This window comes from Oryzias melastigma, linkage group LG16 (assembly GCF_002922805.2).
Source record: "Oryzias melastigma strain HK-1 linkage group LG16, ASM292280v2, whole genome shotgun sequence".
Lineage (NCBI taxonomy): Eukaryota > Metazoa > Chordata > Actinopteri > Beloniformes > Adrianichthyidae > Oryzias > Oryzias melastigma.
Genome location: NC_050527.1, coordinates 15,719,244 through 15,736,740, shown reverse-complemented (window position 1 = coordinate 15,736,740; position 17,497 = coordinate 15,719,244). Strand labels below are relative to the sequence as shown.

At 37.0% G+C, this 17,497-nt stretch overlaps 1 protein-coding gene across 1 annotated transcript in view; it reads right to left on the bottom strand.

The window, feature by feature from the left end:
• Positions 1-17,497, bottom strand: part of LOC112143316 (F-actin-uncapping protein LRRC16A) — a gene marked incomplete in the record, with an annotated part of 61,541 nt that overhangs the window by 26,829 nt on the left and 17,215 nt on the right. Inside the window, 7 exon segments of the mRNA XM_024267190.2 lie at positions 1,890-1,965; positions 2,069-2,142; positions 2,257-2,327; positions 3,169-3,266; positions 3,556-3,677; positions 5,441-5,500; positions 9,681-9,731. Of these exon segments, the coding sequence (XP_024122958.1) occupies positions 1,890-1,965; positions 2,069-2,142; positions 2,257-2,327; positions 3,169-3,266; positions 3,556-3,677; positions 5,441-5,500; positions 9,681-9,731 (552 nt within the window).

Genomic DNA, 17,497 nt, shown 5'->3' with positions numbered 1-17,497 from the left:
CTCACAATTTTATGAATTTAACTTAAACATGTTTAGAATAATCAAGAATGAATGAGGATGGCGGAATGACAATCAAGATTTCTACCTGATACGTTCACTGCAGCTTACTAACTCTGGAACTCCAACAGCTAATCAGCTACAATTAAGTCGACTACAATAAATATTGGCATACAAGAGCCTATATCATGCAAAATCAACTTTTTTGAGCTTTTAAATGTATTACAATGTTAGTATCTCACATGGGCATCCCCAGAGCGGTATTTTGATCCATTCACATATGTCTGAACATTCCTCTAAAACCCTGCTCTCTGAGCACTAGGGCTGCCACGATTAGTCGACTAATCGACGACTAATCGACTATTAAAATAGTCGACGACTAATTTAATAGTCGATTAGTCGTTACTTCATATTAAATGGAGTCAGTGTAGTAAAGTTGAAAGTTATAATGGTGTTATGCTAGCTTATTGGATTATTTTGGCATTTATTAAGGTTTTTTTAGGCTATTTTGGAGTTTTTATTTCAGCTACATGCTAGCTGTCTTTGCTAACTTATGCTTTTTTTAGGCTAATTTGTCCTTTAACTCATATTTTAGTTGGCTATCAGCATCTTCAGCCATCGTCACTAGCATCTTTTGCGGCCAAATTCAGCTTACATTTCATCTATAATGATGCTAGTGTGAATATATATAGTTTTTAGTTAGTTTAAAGTGAATGATGGTTAAGATTTGTGTTTTACATCAACTTTGTGCATGACCCGATTAGTCGACTAATCGGAAAAAATAATCGGTGATTAGTCGACTATTAAAATAATCGTTTGTGGCAGCCCTACTGAGCACCAGCCCCTCCCAATCTACAAAAACAACCAGGTCCTTACATTATAACGTCACAAAGTGGGGAACAGCCTTTTCTAGGAAGAGTTTGTGCTGCCAGCACCACCCCAGGCTAACACACGCACCCACTTTCTCTGTGTAGCTAGATGATCAGCAAAACACTTTAATTTATATGCACAATATGCACATCCATCTTTGCAAAAGTTCAGATGTGCTGAGGCCAGGTCTAGAATGACGTCATGAAATGGGCAGCACCCATGAGGAGGGAAAGGCGGAACCTCAAAGATTGAGGCGTCTTACTTCCTTGTAGGAAAAGAGCTAGCAAAAATAACTAATATTTCATTTAAAAATGTTTTTTACTGTATCAAAGGTAATATAATATCATATATGAATCAGAATCAGAAAAACTTTATTGGTCCCAGAGGGCAATTCATTTGTAGACTACCAGTGCAGTTTCTCACACACACAACACAGTCACATTAATGTGTCAGACCATCTTAGTTAAAATGAGTGCTCCTTAGCTCCGTAACATCAGCATACAGCAATACATCACCTCAGCAATAATCTCAAAAAACACTTTTATCTAAATTCAACAACATAATTGCTGAGGGCACAAAAGACTGCGAAAAATGGTTGGTTTTTTGTGCCAGAGCATAAAATCGATATAGATATATAGATATATTTTACTCTGAAAAGCTTAGTAACAGCATGATAAAGGGCCTTAAATAATAGTAATAATTGGTATTTATTAAGTAATGCACGTCAGCAATCAAATAGATTATAGTATTTAAGAGAAAAAAATCTGCTAGGATAAGAATAGAGAACAACCATAAGCTAAAATAAATATTCCTGTAGGACCAACTCCTCTGCCTCTGAACCGAACACCTCTCCAGAATCTTCAAACCTGTCCTGATTAAAACAATCCACCTCTTTGTCTCTTTAGTTGTTCATTTATCATGTTTGGCCATGATGCACTTTGTAATTTAGAGGGTTAGATGATCTATATCTTGATGATATAAGTTTTGATGATGCCTAGTACCAACCTCAGACAAGTACTAACCAGTTTGTAATCCTTGGTGGAGAGCTTGGTGAACCATTGGTTAAACTCCAGGACGGCTATTATAGCTACCAGATCCCTGAAGACAAATGGAAGAAACAAGTTGGACAATGAACGTTGTAGTCATAATTACAGCTATAATACCACAAAAGTATGTTTAATAATGAAATCACGGCCAACACCTGTTCTCCAGGTGACTGAAGTCTTGTAGGTTTAGTTCTCTGGTGTCTTGTGTTAAATAGATGGTGTCTACATCCTGAAGAAGAGAGAATGAACTGTAAAAGTCTCCTTATCATCCAGTTTGTTGACATTGTGTTTGTAAATCAAGATTTGCCGCCCATCCTAAAAATCCAAAAAATTGTATGCTTACCCACTGTACCTCTTCTCTGTAAGGCAGACCTAACCAGTCGCACACACATTTGTACATCTGGGAAAACCCACCTGGACAAAAATGAAGAGAAGTAAAAAAGAAGTAAAATAACTTGGGGTGACTTGATCAGTCGATTAATCAATTTCTATTCCTACAATCCAACCAGATCGATCAATTTGAGAAAGAATCCAATCAAATTGACCTACACCATTAATAATCACTTCAAAATGACATAAATGGATGATTGAATTCATTTTGGAAAATACAATTTGGATTGAGAAATGGTAGGTTTATTTCACTAAAGTAAAAAATGACCAAGTGTCATCATAGCGGACAACACACATGTGATGCAGCAAAAAATGATCAATCATTACAGTTCAATGTGTGGAAACACTGCATTTTCCAAAGACATGTGACCACACAGTGTGGTAAAATGTTATAATAATGTTCCATTTGTATTATTTGAATGTAGAAAAACAACAGTTGGCTGAACTATGTGAAGCAAAAATGCGACTGGATTTGACATCAATTCTTGTTTACTTGTTTGTTTGGGCAAATGTTTAATTTACACTTGATTATCTTGAAGAAATACAAGGAATATTGAAAACTTCCTCTGCACTTTCAGTACCAAGTGTTTATCTCTGAGTCAAACTGGTTGAATTTTTGGCTAAAGATGTCCTGGATCCATTTTAGGTCAGTGAATCGGATCGTTTAAAATGAACCAGTCAAATCAAAAAAGTGAATAGAATCAGCATCCAGAAATATCAAATTGTTGTTATCATTACACCCCTAAAGATCACTGAAAATGAGACATAGTTAATCCAGCAAGTGGAAAGCTACAGTTCATAAGTGGGGGTTGCTAGTAGACATATGCAGCCACACAGTTATCAGAGTTAAGTCACGAGTTCCTACCACAGGGTCCTGGTTCAGCCAGCTTGTTGTTCTCCCACAGAGTCTGCAGAGAGGGCAGCCTGTCAGAGGGCTCCATGGAGAGCTTCTTCATCACTTTACTGAGAAGATACGACAGGTGAGAAAACAGTCATATTCAACAAAGAAAAGCCTTTCCTCCCACCCATCTTTATGAAAGATTAAAGAAGAAAAATATATCTGCAATGTTATCAGTGCTCCTACTGCTAAAATCAAACTTGGTTTTATTTAAAAATGCACATTTGTATCTATGCATAAATGTGAAAACTGAAGGCAGTAAAACTCAAGTGTGAATGGTAAATGAACCTAATAACAACGAACAATGGAAAAACTGCTGCAGGACTTAGAACATGCACACAAATGTAAACTTACGTCGGCGGAAGACCAGGACATATCCTCAGAAGACAGTTCCCTATGTGAGCCACCACCTCATTGACCTCCTCTGTGGAGGGCAGCCTCAACGAGAAGGAGCCACGCTCATAATCTATGCATAGCTGAAGGGAGATATCCAGAGACAAGGCCCAAAGCTGTCAGTACATTTATAAGGAAAATGTACCACAAACGCACCCGTTAAGCTTATACAATGATGGAAGCAAAACTTAAAGAACAGTACTGTAATCCATCTGCACATTAAGAAGATGAACTTTAATGTAAGATTTATTCGTTACTTTTTCCCTAATCTACTAAAATTTATAAAGAGATAAAGAATAAATAAGCATTAAGTTTCCTTTGGAACACTTTCATTCACTGAAGTGATCAATTCCCTCACAAAGGATGATCATGCAGCACTTTTTGGAAGCAATATATGTCTTCATTGACGATATGACCAATCCTTTACTCCTTTCTGATCTTCTCTATAGACATTTGTAACATGAATATTCAGAAGTAAACAGCTTAAATGCAAAAACCTTCATGCACACAGGCATTTTTTGGTAGAAGACGCTTTAATAAGCAAACTCCTACAGTTTGCATGTCTAAATTAATATGCTGCAGCTTAATATTATTAAGTCTTGCCTCTATTCTCAGCTTTAGGATTCTAAAAATAATTTCAAAATCATTTACAGAGGAATTTTGCATTAGATATTCTTATTATTGAACTTTTACTGCAGTTGGCTGCCACAAATGTCTGCCATGCTTCTGCTTAACTATAGAGACACAAACAACCATACGATTCAAACGATGAGGTCCTGTGTCATTCACATTTCTTACAGTATTTTGGTTTACTTCTAGGAAGATGTAAACCTACACAACTTGTATATTTGAGTAATTATAAGAAACTGGTTGAAAAAAAAAATAATGAAATTTCCCATACATTTTATTTAAGATTCCCAACAAGTTTCAAATTAGCCAAATCTCTGAGGAGAATTCTAAATGCTAACCTAAATAAGATTTAAATATTCAATAATATTATCAGTATAAAATTAAAAATGAGTAAAAAAAATGTCTTATTATTTTTGCCTTTTGTGCAAATCTGATCTGAAAGAATCACAAAACCCTCCGTCCAACACACAAACGACACCCAGTTAAGATCGATGACATTAACTAATGCTGGCTAACCATTACAGAGCTCATCTGGATTATGCAAATGCTGACATATGACAATGTGAGTAAAATTAACATAATCCTAGCTGGTACACAGGAGACTTTCAGTCACAGCATTAAGACTCTTCACATCACTTATGATAAGTGAGTTCAGCCGCAGGACAACAGTCACAGACTGATTATCATTTTGCTACAGAATCCAGAAATCCCAGACCTAAAGTTCTCCTATAGAAATACCAAAACACTAAAAACTGATATTTGGGATGTAAACATTCATCCAACTATGGGAAACATCAAACCGTAGGGTGAAGAGGAGGTTTTGTCGAGAAAGCCCACTTTCCCACTTTGAAAAAAAAATCCTTGGTACCATTTTTTTAGAAACATTTTAAGAATTCAAACAATCTAGTGCCTGAAAGCACACATAACCTTCAGAAAAGTCCATGCATTCACCGTCTGGATTCATTTTTTAATCAACCACAGGAAAAAATGATGCAGACTTGGATTTAAACCACCAAGTTTGGAAAAAGAGAGAATGCAGAAATTAATCTACTAGAGTGGGTATACCTAAAGTTAAAGATTGATTTGTGGTAGAATCGCCTTAAGAACTTAAACAGGAAGTACTAAACACATCTTTCCTACAGAGTCTTAGCCACACAAAACAAGAGGTTGCAGTAAAAATATCCTTGTTTTAATAGCTTGTTCCATTGTTTTTTACCTGTGTCGGCTTGTTGCAAGCAACTCCCTGGATCTCCAGATAATTAAAGGAGTGTTCCACCTAAAAAAATGAAAGGATAAATTAGGAGTAAAGTCATAATTCAGCATTTACTTTTAGACAGTTATCATCAGGCATGAATGGAGCCACATTCAATACAATCAAGCCCTTTTAAACGATCAAAATAGTTAACTGGATTTTAACTTCACTTGTTATAATTTAAGCCTCGATTCAGACTAGTCGGTTCCATTATAAATGGTCAGCATGTGGTCACAGGAAATGTTTTTGTGAAGTTAAACCTTATAATAAAATGATTTGTGAGGTCAATGCTTTGTGTTTTTTAATGGAAACCCCAACGTTTATTCATTTTAGGAATAGATATAAAAGGTGGTAAAAAAAATTATAGATTGCAATAGGTAGTGCACAGTCATGGATGAAGCTGTAAGAAAAGACAAATATCTACGTTTGTTTCCCACATTTGTCCTGAACGGGGCATTGAAAGGTTGGAAAACAAAAAGAGCTTCCTTGTTTTCTCATGACCCAAAAACACCCCAAAAAACCCACAAAAGAATATTAATTGAGAATAGGGGAATCCTGGACAGGAAAACGTGCATTACAAAATGAGCACAGGTTGACTGCACATCTCCAGTGCCTGAGGGCAGGCCAGGCAGAGAGGCCAGACAGCTCCAGGTGGGAGCTGGGCTCCTGAGGCTCGGCTGAGAGATGAGGAGGGAGCAGATAAGCCTAAATCCGTCTGTCTGAATACACTACACAGTGTGTTTTTGTGTTTGTGTGTGTGCTCCTATCAAATACTATTGAATATCTGTAGCTATTAAAGAGAACCATACAACAATGAAAAACGAAAGAGCTTTATTTTTATTGGGCAAAAGATTTGGCTAGTTTATTTCTGCTTATTTATCAATTTGTTATAAAATAGTGTATTTTGTGTTTATCTGCAGACATTTTTTTGTTCCATTCAACTTTTTTATCCAAAATAAATGATTTTATTCACAAACATGTTAGAAATCAGATGACAGATCAATGTTATGTGTGCTCCTTTATCTAAATTTTTCACAGTTACAAGATAAAGTATGTGAACCCCTTGGGAGTACTTCTATTTCTTTCCAAAATGGGCACAAGATGTTTTTTTTTTGTTCTTTTATCTCAATCTAAATCACATTGATGGAGAAACAACATTGCCTGCTTAATCACACCAATTTATTTATTTATTTTTTATTATTATTGATTTATGCATAAAACCAATCAATTCCAAAGGGTTCACATATTTTCTCCTGCAGCTGTATAAAAAGGGAGGACAACACAAACATAGAAACATAAAAATGTCAAACAATTTAATTTGTTTTTTTCTCTCATGTATGAGATATTTGCTAAGGGGAAAGTACAAACACAAAGTTCTGGGAGTGTGCTGTTTCAGCGTCTTCTCTCCCTTTTGGGAAACTATTTGGATTATTAAAATTCATCATAAAAACATTTGGATCCCACTAAATCAACGCTAAAACATTTTTTCCCTCTTCTCTTTGTTTGGTTACACATCTGCTTCCCCCCCCCTTTTTTATCTATTGCTGTCCGAGATATGCCAGGCATGAACTATAGGCTCCATTTTTATCTTTTTTAAATTACATTTTTATTTGTTGTGTAGCTTTCTTAATTCCTCCCTGCATAAGCTGCTGAATCTCATGCCAGGTATACAAACCAGTGCATTCAGGTTTTTTGAAAAACTATGCTCTGAGTCAACCCAGACATCTCTTATATTTTTTTTTTTTGGTTTGAGTAGATAAAAGCTTATTAAAAAAGAAAAAAAAGGCAGGCTGCACCTGTGTAGAGAATAAACTAAAGACTCTATGGAGGAGTGCCTCCTTGTGCGGCTCCCAGCAGATTGATGGTTATCAAAATGAGCTGCTTGTACCTTTACAAAAATAGAGGATGAGAATTTGCAGTTTCTGATTTTCAAAAAAACAAAACAAAACAACAACTTTAAATGATTTATTTAGTACTAAATCTAACCTCGCAGAGGCCACTTAGTTGGTAAGTTACACTAAACTGCTTTCAGTAGGAGTGGCAATAACTTTGACTCCAAACCAGCAGCTATAGTGTCGTGCTGGGAGGTGTGTGCAGAACCAAATGCTGCTGATTAATTGTTCAATCATTCGTTCATTGTCCATCTGCCATTCAGATGCTTCCTCCTCTTTTTGTTTTACACAGATTTCTTTCAAATTAGGATGTTTAAACACAATACTTAAGGTTGAATAACTGAAGTGAGTTAAAATCTTATTTCTAACAATCTTGTAACTTAAGCTAGAATTATTTTGAGTTAGATACCAAACAGATGGATCGTTTTGGAAAAAAAGCCCTGAGTTTTAAAATGTTTACTCAGTGGGGTTTTGACAGAGTTAAAAGGGATACTCTGGTATGTAAGTTGTACAGTTACTGCAGGCTATGAAAGTAACCAGACAAAAGCCAAGAAGGGGGGTGAGAGGGAAGAGGAGTTCCCTCGGTTGGAGATCCACTGACAGCCAGACGGGCCCTGCAGCTTCTCAAGAGGAGCCAAAGCATCACATCTTCAACCACTGAGACAAAAAGGAGCCTCAACAGTAACAGACTTTAAATGAGAGTAACAGAACCTCAATGTCGATGCACTTCTAAAGGTTGATTTAGTTACTACAGAAAAAAAAAACACTTGTGCAAAAATGCACAAAATTCCAACATTCAAACTGAAACATAAACATTTCTTTAAGTGTTTGAAGTTTCAAAGCACAGACTAACTACAGTAAAGTTTGTTTACTATATATTTATATGTTGCTTGTTCTTTTTGGTTGACATTGTAAAACAGGATCAAACCCGAAGTGGAACCGCCACCTCCCATTGTTATAACTGACTGATGCAACAAGAATGACTGTTAAACTGCCCCCAGTGTCTGCTGGAATAAACACTGTGCACTGCTTCTTCTGACATCAAAGCAATCAGATTGAAAAGGCATCGGTTTTTCCTGCTGACTCTTGGCACAGTGGAGAGTGGGGGAGGAAAGACAGAGCGGGGAGGAGAAGGGAAAAAGATGTAGAGTTGGGCTTAAGAGGGGGAAAAAAAGAGAGCGAGGATGCTGGAACTGCCTTCAGGAGAGCAGAGATGTCTGAAATCTGTCTGAGGGAAGAAAGAGATGAAGGTTTGGTGCAACAAACTCTTTACTCAACCGAACTCAAAACAACTGTTCAAAGAACAGAAACACAAACAATCTGAATTCTAAAGTGGTTTATGAATTACATCATGCAAGAAAATGACTAGTTTATAAAAAACTATTGCGAATAGTATAAATGCAAATAAGATCAGACTGAATAAAGTGAAAAAAGACTGATGCAGAATAGGAGATTTAAAAATCTGTATAAATCCATCCCTCTGAAGGATTTTTTGAGGGTTTCCACTGATGTGTTCAGATTGGTTTGTGCCTAAAGATACAAACAGATGTATGTTCTAAATAGGATGCTTATAAATGGTAGCATATTCTACTGTCCACAACATCCAGTTTGAATAAAAGCCACAACAGAAATATGCCCCAGTAATCTAGCGCAAAGTTATCAGTTTTACAGTTAATTCTTACCCTACCATGAAAATTCTACTTTTTAAGTGCATTATACTGTTCATTCCTCTCTATAAAGAACCCCAAGTCGTTTTAGTTCCTTGTATTGAAACGGTCCATAAAAATGACTCATATTTCATAAATAACTAGTTTTTTAGGGTTCTGAAGGTAATATATGAGCATATATATGGATATAGTTTACTCTGAAAGGCTTAAGAAAATCATGGTAGAGCCCCTTAAAAATTTAAATGGCTTGATGATCTAGAAATGTTTGAATAAAATGACATCCAACCTACAGCATCTGTAGTGGTTTGATTCACTCCAGAGTGATTTTTTTGGTAGTCCACTGTTCAGAGTAGGAACAAAAGCTTGCCTGAGCATTGATGCGACTCCAACTGAAAATGAGGGTTCACTTAAACTCAAACCAGAGTGAAAACCAAAGAAAGCAGTGATACAAACACATGGTGCTTCACGTGGGATTGTGTTAACGATTGGAAAGTTTCAGTATGTTAAATATTTTTTGTTTAAGCGTCACCAGCGACGCCTCAGGTGTTAAAGGGTTAAACTAAATGAGGATGTGAATTTTGCTATCCTTCTCTGCTTATTCCAACCGAGACTATTGTGGTGTTAACGTAAAAATTCTGCCCTTACCTTAGTAGGGATTCGTGCTGTCAAGAGGTAGACACGGTAGGATGCAAGAGCCTAAAAGAGAGCAAAGAAATATTGTAAATGTCAAAACACAGGGCGGTTTGCTGATCCATTTCAGAAAATGACACTTGGACCAATCTCATGGGGAGAACGTCACTGATTACGTCTTCCTGTTTGTACTCCCTCAGCTGTGTGATACATCACCCACCAAAGACTGTAATGAACCACAGCACATGGATGTCTTTAAAGCTCCACGAGGGAGGTGTCAAATCTAGACGAAATGAAACTGGCAAGCAACCTGACCAGCTACCATAATCAGATGGCGGAGGGCTCCGAGACGGAGTAGCTCCACTCAGCTCCAAAAGCCCCACCCCCTCAGAGGAGATTCTGCAGACGCAGGCTTCAGATCAACATGAAAAAATGCTTTTTAAGACATCTAAGTTGTGGGATGGGATTTTGGTTAAAAACTTCATAATCACAATTAAAACACTACTGAGAAAGTTTTTTTTTTTATTTAAAAAATTGTCATGGGGGATTTTAAACAACTAAGTACATATTTGTATTTACTTTTCGGGCCAAAAAGCATATTAGATTATAATGCACACTATCAATAAGCAGAGCATGGTCTACTTACACATATGATGCACCAGATTACAATGTATACTTAGTGAAACATGACAGCGATATAATGTAGTATGACTTCAGTACCAGAATTCCTAAAGGGGCTAAGAGACAGCAGGAGATTGGCTAGATTAGTCTATGGCTATGTCTGAATTCCTTCACTTCTCACTATATACTGTAGTGCACTATATAATGAATTTGCTCATTTTTAGGGCTATTTGAATGTACACTTCCAAAATGTGAAATGTGAATGTGAAAAACCATCAACGTTTTCATCATCAGAACACAGTGGATACATAAATACTTGCCATAAAACACTTCTATGAAGTAGGTTTTCAGTTTGTAAAATCAGTTATGTCATATTTGCTGTTTAAAAATAAAAAAACAAAAAAGTCGTGAGCATGGTATGGGAATTTCTTTTGAAATCCAGGGCACTAGATAGTCCTCACTAAATAGTTTTTTAGTAGGGAAGGAATTCGGACACAGCCTATGGGAAGTTTTGTACATTTTCTAGCAAATTGTGTTGTTACACGTGTACCAGATTTATCTGTAATAAGCAGCCGTACAGTACAACAGGTAAGTCAAACTTTAGCTCATTCATAGTAAATGTCAGCATTGTTGAGAGAATGTTTCCAGACAAGTACCTTGTTAGGATCCTTATTTTCAGATCATAATATTATATTGAAGCAGAGTATGTATAACCCTGCAAGGCTCCTTTAGTATATTTTACAGTCGTAATAAAACGTTTTGACAGATTTTCGATCACTGCGTACTACAGAAAATCTGTTTGAGATCTATGAACACAACAAAAATACAAGATCATAAGGTACACTGTCAATATTTTAGAAGATAATAGGATTTTAAGTGTGCCTTATGGTACAAACATTCAGAAGGATAAAGGAAAATTACTAACTTTGGAAAACTCTTTATGTACCATATGAACTAAAAGACAGGGTCTGTTGTGAAAATCACGAGGTACAAAAATCATCAAAAGAAACCATAGACCAATCAACAAAACTAATAATGTCTTTGATGTTTTAGGACAAAAACATGTCGTGACTGAAGTTTTTCTCTGTCTAAAGATATCAGATCACAGAGAAGCAGGACCTTTAAGTCTTCACAGAGAAATTTCAGCTTTTTAAAGGGACATGCTGGATGGAAATGAAAACAGCCAGAAGGATTGTGAGTAATAGCTGTTTCAAACTATCACTTACATTTCCAGACTAATCAATAAATCTATCTCAGTGGCTGAGCTGTTCCTCACAGCACACAGGATAATGCTCTTATAGATCATTGGACATCTGCTGATAAGAGTGAATAGAAAATAGATTCAAGAGAATGCATAAAATAAGAACAAATGTAGAAGAGCATGAAGCCCCATTGCATTAACAAGTCCACAATTAACAATGACTTGAAGGACAGGGAAGGACAAAAAACTGAGAAAACATAAAAGATGACAGGATTAGGAAGAATCTTTTATTTCTACAGCTGGGAAAATATGAAACAGAGGGATGAGGGACGTGGCTAAAAAAGGACGACTCCCAACGCTCTGCATCTCAGCTCCACAGGCAGCATTTGTGTTTTGATGTGATGGAGACGGACAGGCAGGCCTGGGCAGCCAAAGATAACCTCTTCTAAAGAGCCCGAGTCATCACTGTTTGACTCAGCTCTCTTGTTTCTTTTATTCCAGCATGGGAGCTTATTTACATATTTAAAGATGGAGTAGGAGTGTCGAAAATGATTTTGAATTTTACTTTAAAATAAAAAAGTTCTCTTTTATTTGCTACAATAAAGAGCCTGCCCATTTGATTAACAGTTTATTAATGCAATTCTTTCAATTAAGTTAGACTAAGTTTCATATATTTGATAAAAGGCTTACTTGTTTTTCAGAAAAAAACGAAGAAAATTATTAGATCTATGGAATTGGTTTTCCCCTATACATTTTAAATCAAGACTTTTCAAACTTTGGTTAAATCTGTACAGAGTAAGCTTTACTTTAATATAGGTAAAGGGAAAAATGTAAAAACAGTTACAGAAATATAAACTTGGTGTATTGTTTTTCCTTTGCACTTTGTTCCCACACCCTTCCCCCAGGCAATGCATGACTGACCTTCTGTAAAACTCCCTCCATCTGCCCTTTAAGTGGGCAAAGGCATTACACCATGTGACCTCCGCCCCTTTGCAACTTCTTTTCCACTCCGCTCTATCCACGCTCACTATCCTAAGTGGATTTAAGTCCTGAGCCTTCCCACCAAGTCAGTGATTTTGCAGGGAGCAGCATCGTGCCCTCAGCTCCACTTAGCCGACCAGATGGCAGCGTCACTGAAGCAGATCTTTGAGAGCAAAAAGAGCATCTGTCATTTACTCTTTCACTGTAAAACACACGAGCCAACACTGACTGGTGGCTCACATGTGAGATATCTGCCCCAATCCTTGAACCAGCAGAGGTCTTCCTCGCCAGAAGCACTCAGACAAGGATAGACACAGAGCTCTCTGTCATGATCCACTGGGATTTTTAGTTGCTACTGTATACACTCATATCAGACAACTGAGATTGTATCTCCTCTACACATTCTCACCCTCAATTCGTCATATATGGACATATGGTTCAGATCTCCTCCATGTCACTTTTTGACATTTTGGGTGTCCCCAACTCGTCATTATGTTGACATGCTGGCTGCTCCCATTAAATCACAGGTCCTCAACCCTTGGGACGTGGTACCAGATGCAAAACTGGTATCAGGTTAGGGTATCAGTCCTAGTTCCGTCCTGAGGGTTGGGGACCCCGATTAGCGTCTGTGGCCTGGTACCAAGCGTGTCCGGACCAGTTCTGGTTCGCGACCTGGAGGTTGGGGACCCCTGATGTAAGGGGAACAGCCAGATTAGGGTACCGATCCACGTCCCAAGGATTGGGGACCTGTGAATAGCATCTGTAGTCTGGTACTAAGCGGCCCTCAGCCCGGTACCGGTTGTTGGCCCGCATGTTGGGGACCCCTGATTTAATGGGAAGAGCCAGCATGTAAAAAAACGATGAGTTGGTAACACCCAAAATATAAAAAATTGATGTGGAAGGGGTCCGGACCATACGTCCATATATGAAGAGTTGAGTGGAATGCATTGGTATCTTCTACCCTTAAAGATCCACTCCAATCAACTTTTGATCGTTTTTTTTTTTTTTTTTTGTAATCATTCCCAATGGTCTTTGAGCTTTTTTTTTATCCTGTTTAAGCCCCCCCCCCCTCAAAAAAAAACACAAACAAACAGTGTTGTTTTCTAGGAGATAGTTTCCGCAGAGCGACAGTAGTTCATCAGAAATCTGTCTCTGAATACATTGGCACAGAGCAACTCCGTCCCCCTTCCCCTCCTGGTTACGGAGCAGATTGGGGCAGGGAGCTTATGGCAGTGTGTTTGCTACATCATAAATACGCTTTTTTTCAAATTGCATGTTTTTCAGCCGCTCTTGAATCACAATATAATAAAGAAATAGTCAGAAATGCCATTTTCCGATTCATTTTCTAACATTTTCCTCCATTATGAGAAAAATGCTACAAGAACATTTTGAAAAATTGGGGTGGATCTTTAAATATTTTCAACATTATGACTAAACATCTTTTTGTTGAACTGTCAACAAGCAGACTTCATTCATGCATGTGAGTTAAGCCACATCTGCCCATTGTCATATCATTTATGTTCCTATGGTAACAACTGGCCCGTACAACACTCATGAATTTGACATACAAACACCCTCATTGTGACAGACAGTCAGTCGGGCTGCACTGCCAAGCTTTCTTCAAGCATTTCAATGAGTTTTCAAACCACACCCCCCCTTCAAAAACGGTCTCACTTGAACACAGTTGGACTGAATCTCTGCAGGAAACATGGCAGTACAGAGCAGTGCCTCATCTGCACCCATTCAGCTGAGGCAGCACTCAGCAACAGGAAATCTACCCTCTCCAAAAAGACTTTTATTCACCTAATATGTCTCAGCGTTCCTTCATGCTTAATTATACCCATCCATCATCACACCATTTCACCTCATTTGCTTCAGCTTTTTTTTTTCTTTAAAGCTCAAGTGGGACCAAGCAATTACAAAGACAACCTTGACATGGTTGAGCAGAACATTTGACTGAAATGTAACATTAGGCTTGGTTTAAAAAATGATAAATCAAATACAACTGCACTTCAACAATGCTATTTTGACTTATCTACAAATAGATAACATTTTTACATTTTAGACAAAGAAGGTTTTGCTTTAGCTTTTGCTGGAAAATTGTAAAATATTAAAAGTGGAAGTTCCACCTCTACTGAGTTTAAATCCTTAGTTAGGTGAAATATGTATTTAACAAATAAAAATAATTGGTTTTAGAGAGAAAATACACAAACAGATATTTACTCTAGGGATCCAGAATGCGAGGAAAACTCACGACTTTTGTGATCAATATTGCAATGATGAAATAACTTGTAATACATGTTATTGTGAGCCAAAATTAAATTGATTTGACACTCAACACGATTATTTTTTTTAGGTTTAAAGTCCCTCTCCAACCATATTTTTCTCTTTTGTAAAATAATTCCCAGTAGTCTTTTACACAGGATTATGTGTTTTTTAGCCAAAACCATAAAGCCTTTGTCGTTGTTTCTTTCAGTGGGTTGACTGTTTACATGAATATCCTTGAAGGGTTCACAAAGGTGAGATGCTAAAATTTCCAAATATTTCCTTTATGTTGGCTGAATGTAGTATTGTACATGTAGAGTTGCTGGTGACCAATTTGAAACAAAAAAAAATCAATCAACAAGATTCCAATAAGTGTGGCGTTGAATTTTCACCAAATGGTTTTTTAATGAAAAACCATTAAAAATGATGACCTACCATTAGAACAAAGGCCTTGCCTTTAGTGATTGAAAAAATGGCATTAAATGTTTATTGCAGGATTAACAGAGGTGGAATCTTTGAGATGTTCTGCCCTTAATGTCCATTTAAAACAGGAGGAATAATAAAATAGCTGTAACTGCACACATAAATGAGAAGAATCGTGGAGAGGATAATGCCCTTGGAATGACTCATTCTCTCCACATTTTTTTTTCACTGCATCAGCATTTCCATCACAAGCTCAGAAATAAATATTAAGGAATAAAGCAGTGTGGCCTACAAATCTAAAGCATCAACATAAACAAGGAGGACAGATCAACTACTGAGACAGAGTGGAACCCATGGAAATAAAGAGGATGAGAAGAAGAACTGGAACGTGAAAATATGAGACAAAATCTAATACTATATCCAGTCAAGACAGGAGAGATTGGTGTTTAAAAGCTGCTCTGTCTCAGTTACAACCGATGCTGCTGGGCTGACCCCATCTGTTTATTAATTAGCTCAATAAACACAGTGACGAAATTCATGATACACGTTTCCCTGCCTTTCCCCGGTCTCTTTTTAATCAACATGTTCATTTAGAGCCTTCTCAAAATCAGTTGGTGGAAAGTGCCATCCAAATCTAATTTTAAGGTGTGTAATTTAATTTTAGACACTTGAACCAGATGTGCCCAAAAAATAAATTAAAAGAAATCTGCTTCTCAAAGATTAAAATTGTATTCTTTGCATTTAGATATTAAAGAAGACTAATGCCAAAAGCAGAAACAGATTTGGCATTTCTTCTCTTACTTTTATTCTGTCATACATTTAATGTACACTTTGTTTAAAGTCCCACTCCAGCTATATAGTAAAATCGTTCTCAGAGGTCTTTTCATTATGATTATGCAGTTTATAGCCAAAATAAAAAAGCCTGTTTTTTTTTTTAAGACATATTTTCTGCAGCTCATTTGAAATACGATTCTGGGTAGTGGGCAGGACTGTTGGTGCAGAAGTTAGCTCCGCTAATCCCATCAAACCTCTGTTTAAACTCTATCCCGCTAGTTTACAGCTTCTCACAACTGCAAGTTAACATTAGCATAGCAAAACAACGGCGAGCAATATTGGAACTATCTCGCTGTACAGTGTGAGCCAGATACCAGCTCAGACAATAGAAATTAAGACATTAATAGCTCTATTTGTCTGCAAGTAGATGCTTCCGAATTGGAATAGAAAAAGTAGCCTTTGGCACATCCATTTCAGTCCCTACGCCTTAGCATTTTTCAATTATCTGCTTTTTACTCCCCTGATTTGAATAAAGAAATACTCAGAAATCCAGTTTTAATCGTAAATTATTTTATATAAGTCATCTACTAAAAAAAAATGGTAGTCTACATGAACATGTTGAAAACACAAAAAAGACTGTTTTCATTGGAGTGGATCTTTAAGTTCTTTGTTTTTAATGTACATTTTTTGCATTTTATGTTATAACTCCTTAGATCACATATGTAATGCACTGGCTGACAAATACTATGATTTGGACCATGAAACCAATAAAAATGTTTTAATACCTGGAAAACAGCATTGAATGTAAATACAGGAATGGCCAACAAGAAAAAGCTTAAAACACTTTAGTTTAGAAGAGATCACTTCAAAGCGTTTACGACTCAGTCTAAAAGCAGGTTCAACAGAAGCATTATCCACCAACACCTCCATGATAGAAATATTTTTTCTACTAAAACTAATTACTGGTATGAGATTTAAAAGAAAAACAGATAGCTTCTAAAAGTGCAGCTTCAGACTTGTTCTGTAAGGTCTGCAGACTTGCACCACAGCTCATCAGCACAAAGAAACATAAGACCTCTTCAGAGTCCAAATAAAGAGATTCAGGGACAACACAGTCTATATAAAAAGGACAATAAAAGCCATCCCGTTACGCTTTGAATATTTATAGAAAATGCTCAAGTACTCATGAAATCATGTACAGACTGGATTTTTTTTCCACAAAAGTACCAGCATATGTACATATAAATGATTCTCAGTTTGCTTCAATACTAATCACTAAATCAGACTGATGCTGCTTAATCTCCATCATCCGCACTGCGCATTCTCATAAGCTGCACCGGCAGCCACTGAAAGAGACATCAATTTTCTTTATCACTGCCCAGCTCATCATTATGTGTTTTTACTGCTGGAGAGCTGAGCTGGGTGAGGAACAAAGACACCCGACCGTAGTACTTCCTGAACAGCCCTGATTGGCTGGTTTCATCGGACCACAGCTGCAGCGAGCTGAGGCATCAATAAAGCGAGCGTGTGATCGTGTTATATTTCATGCTTTATTTTGCCATGATTT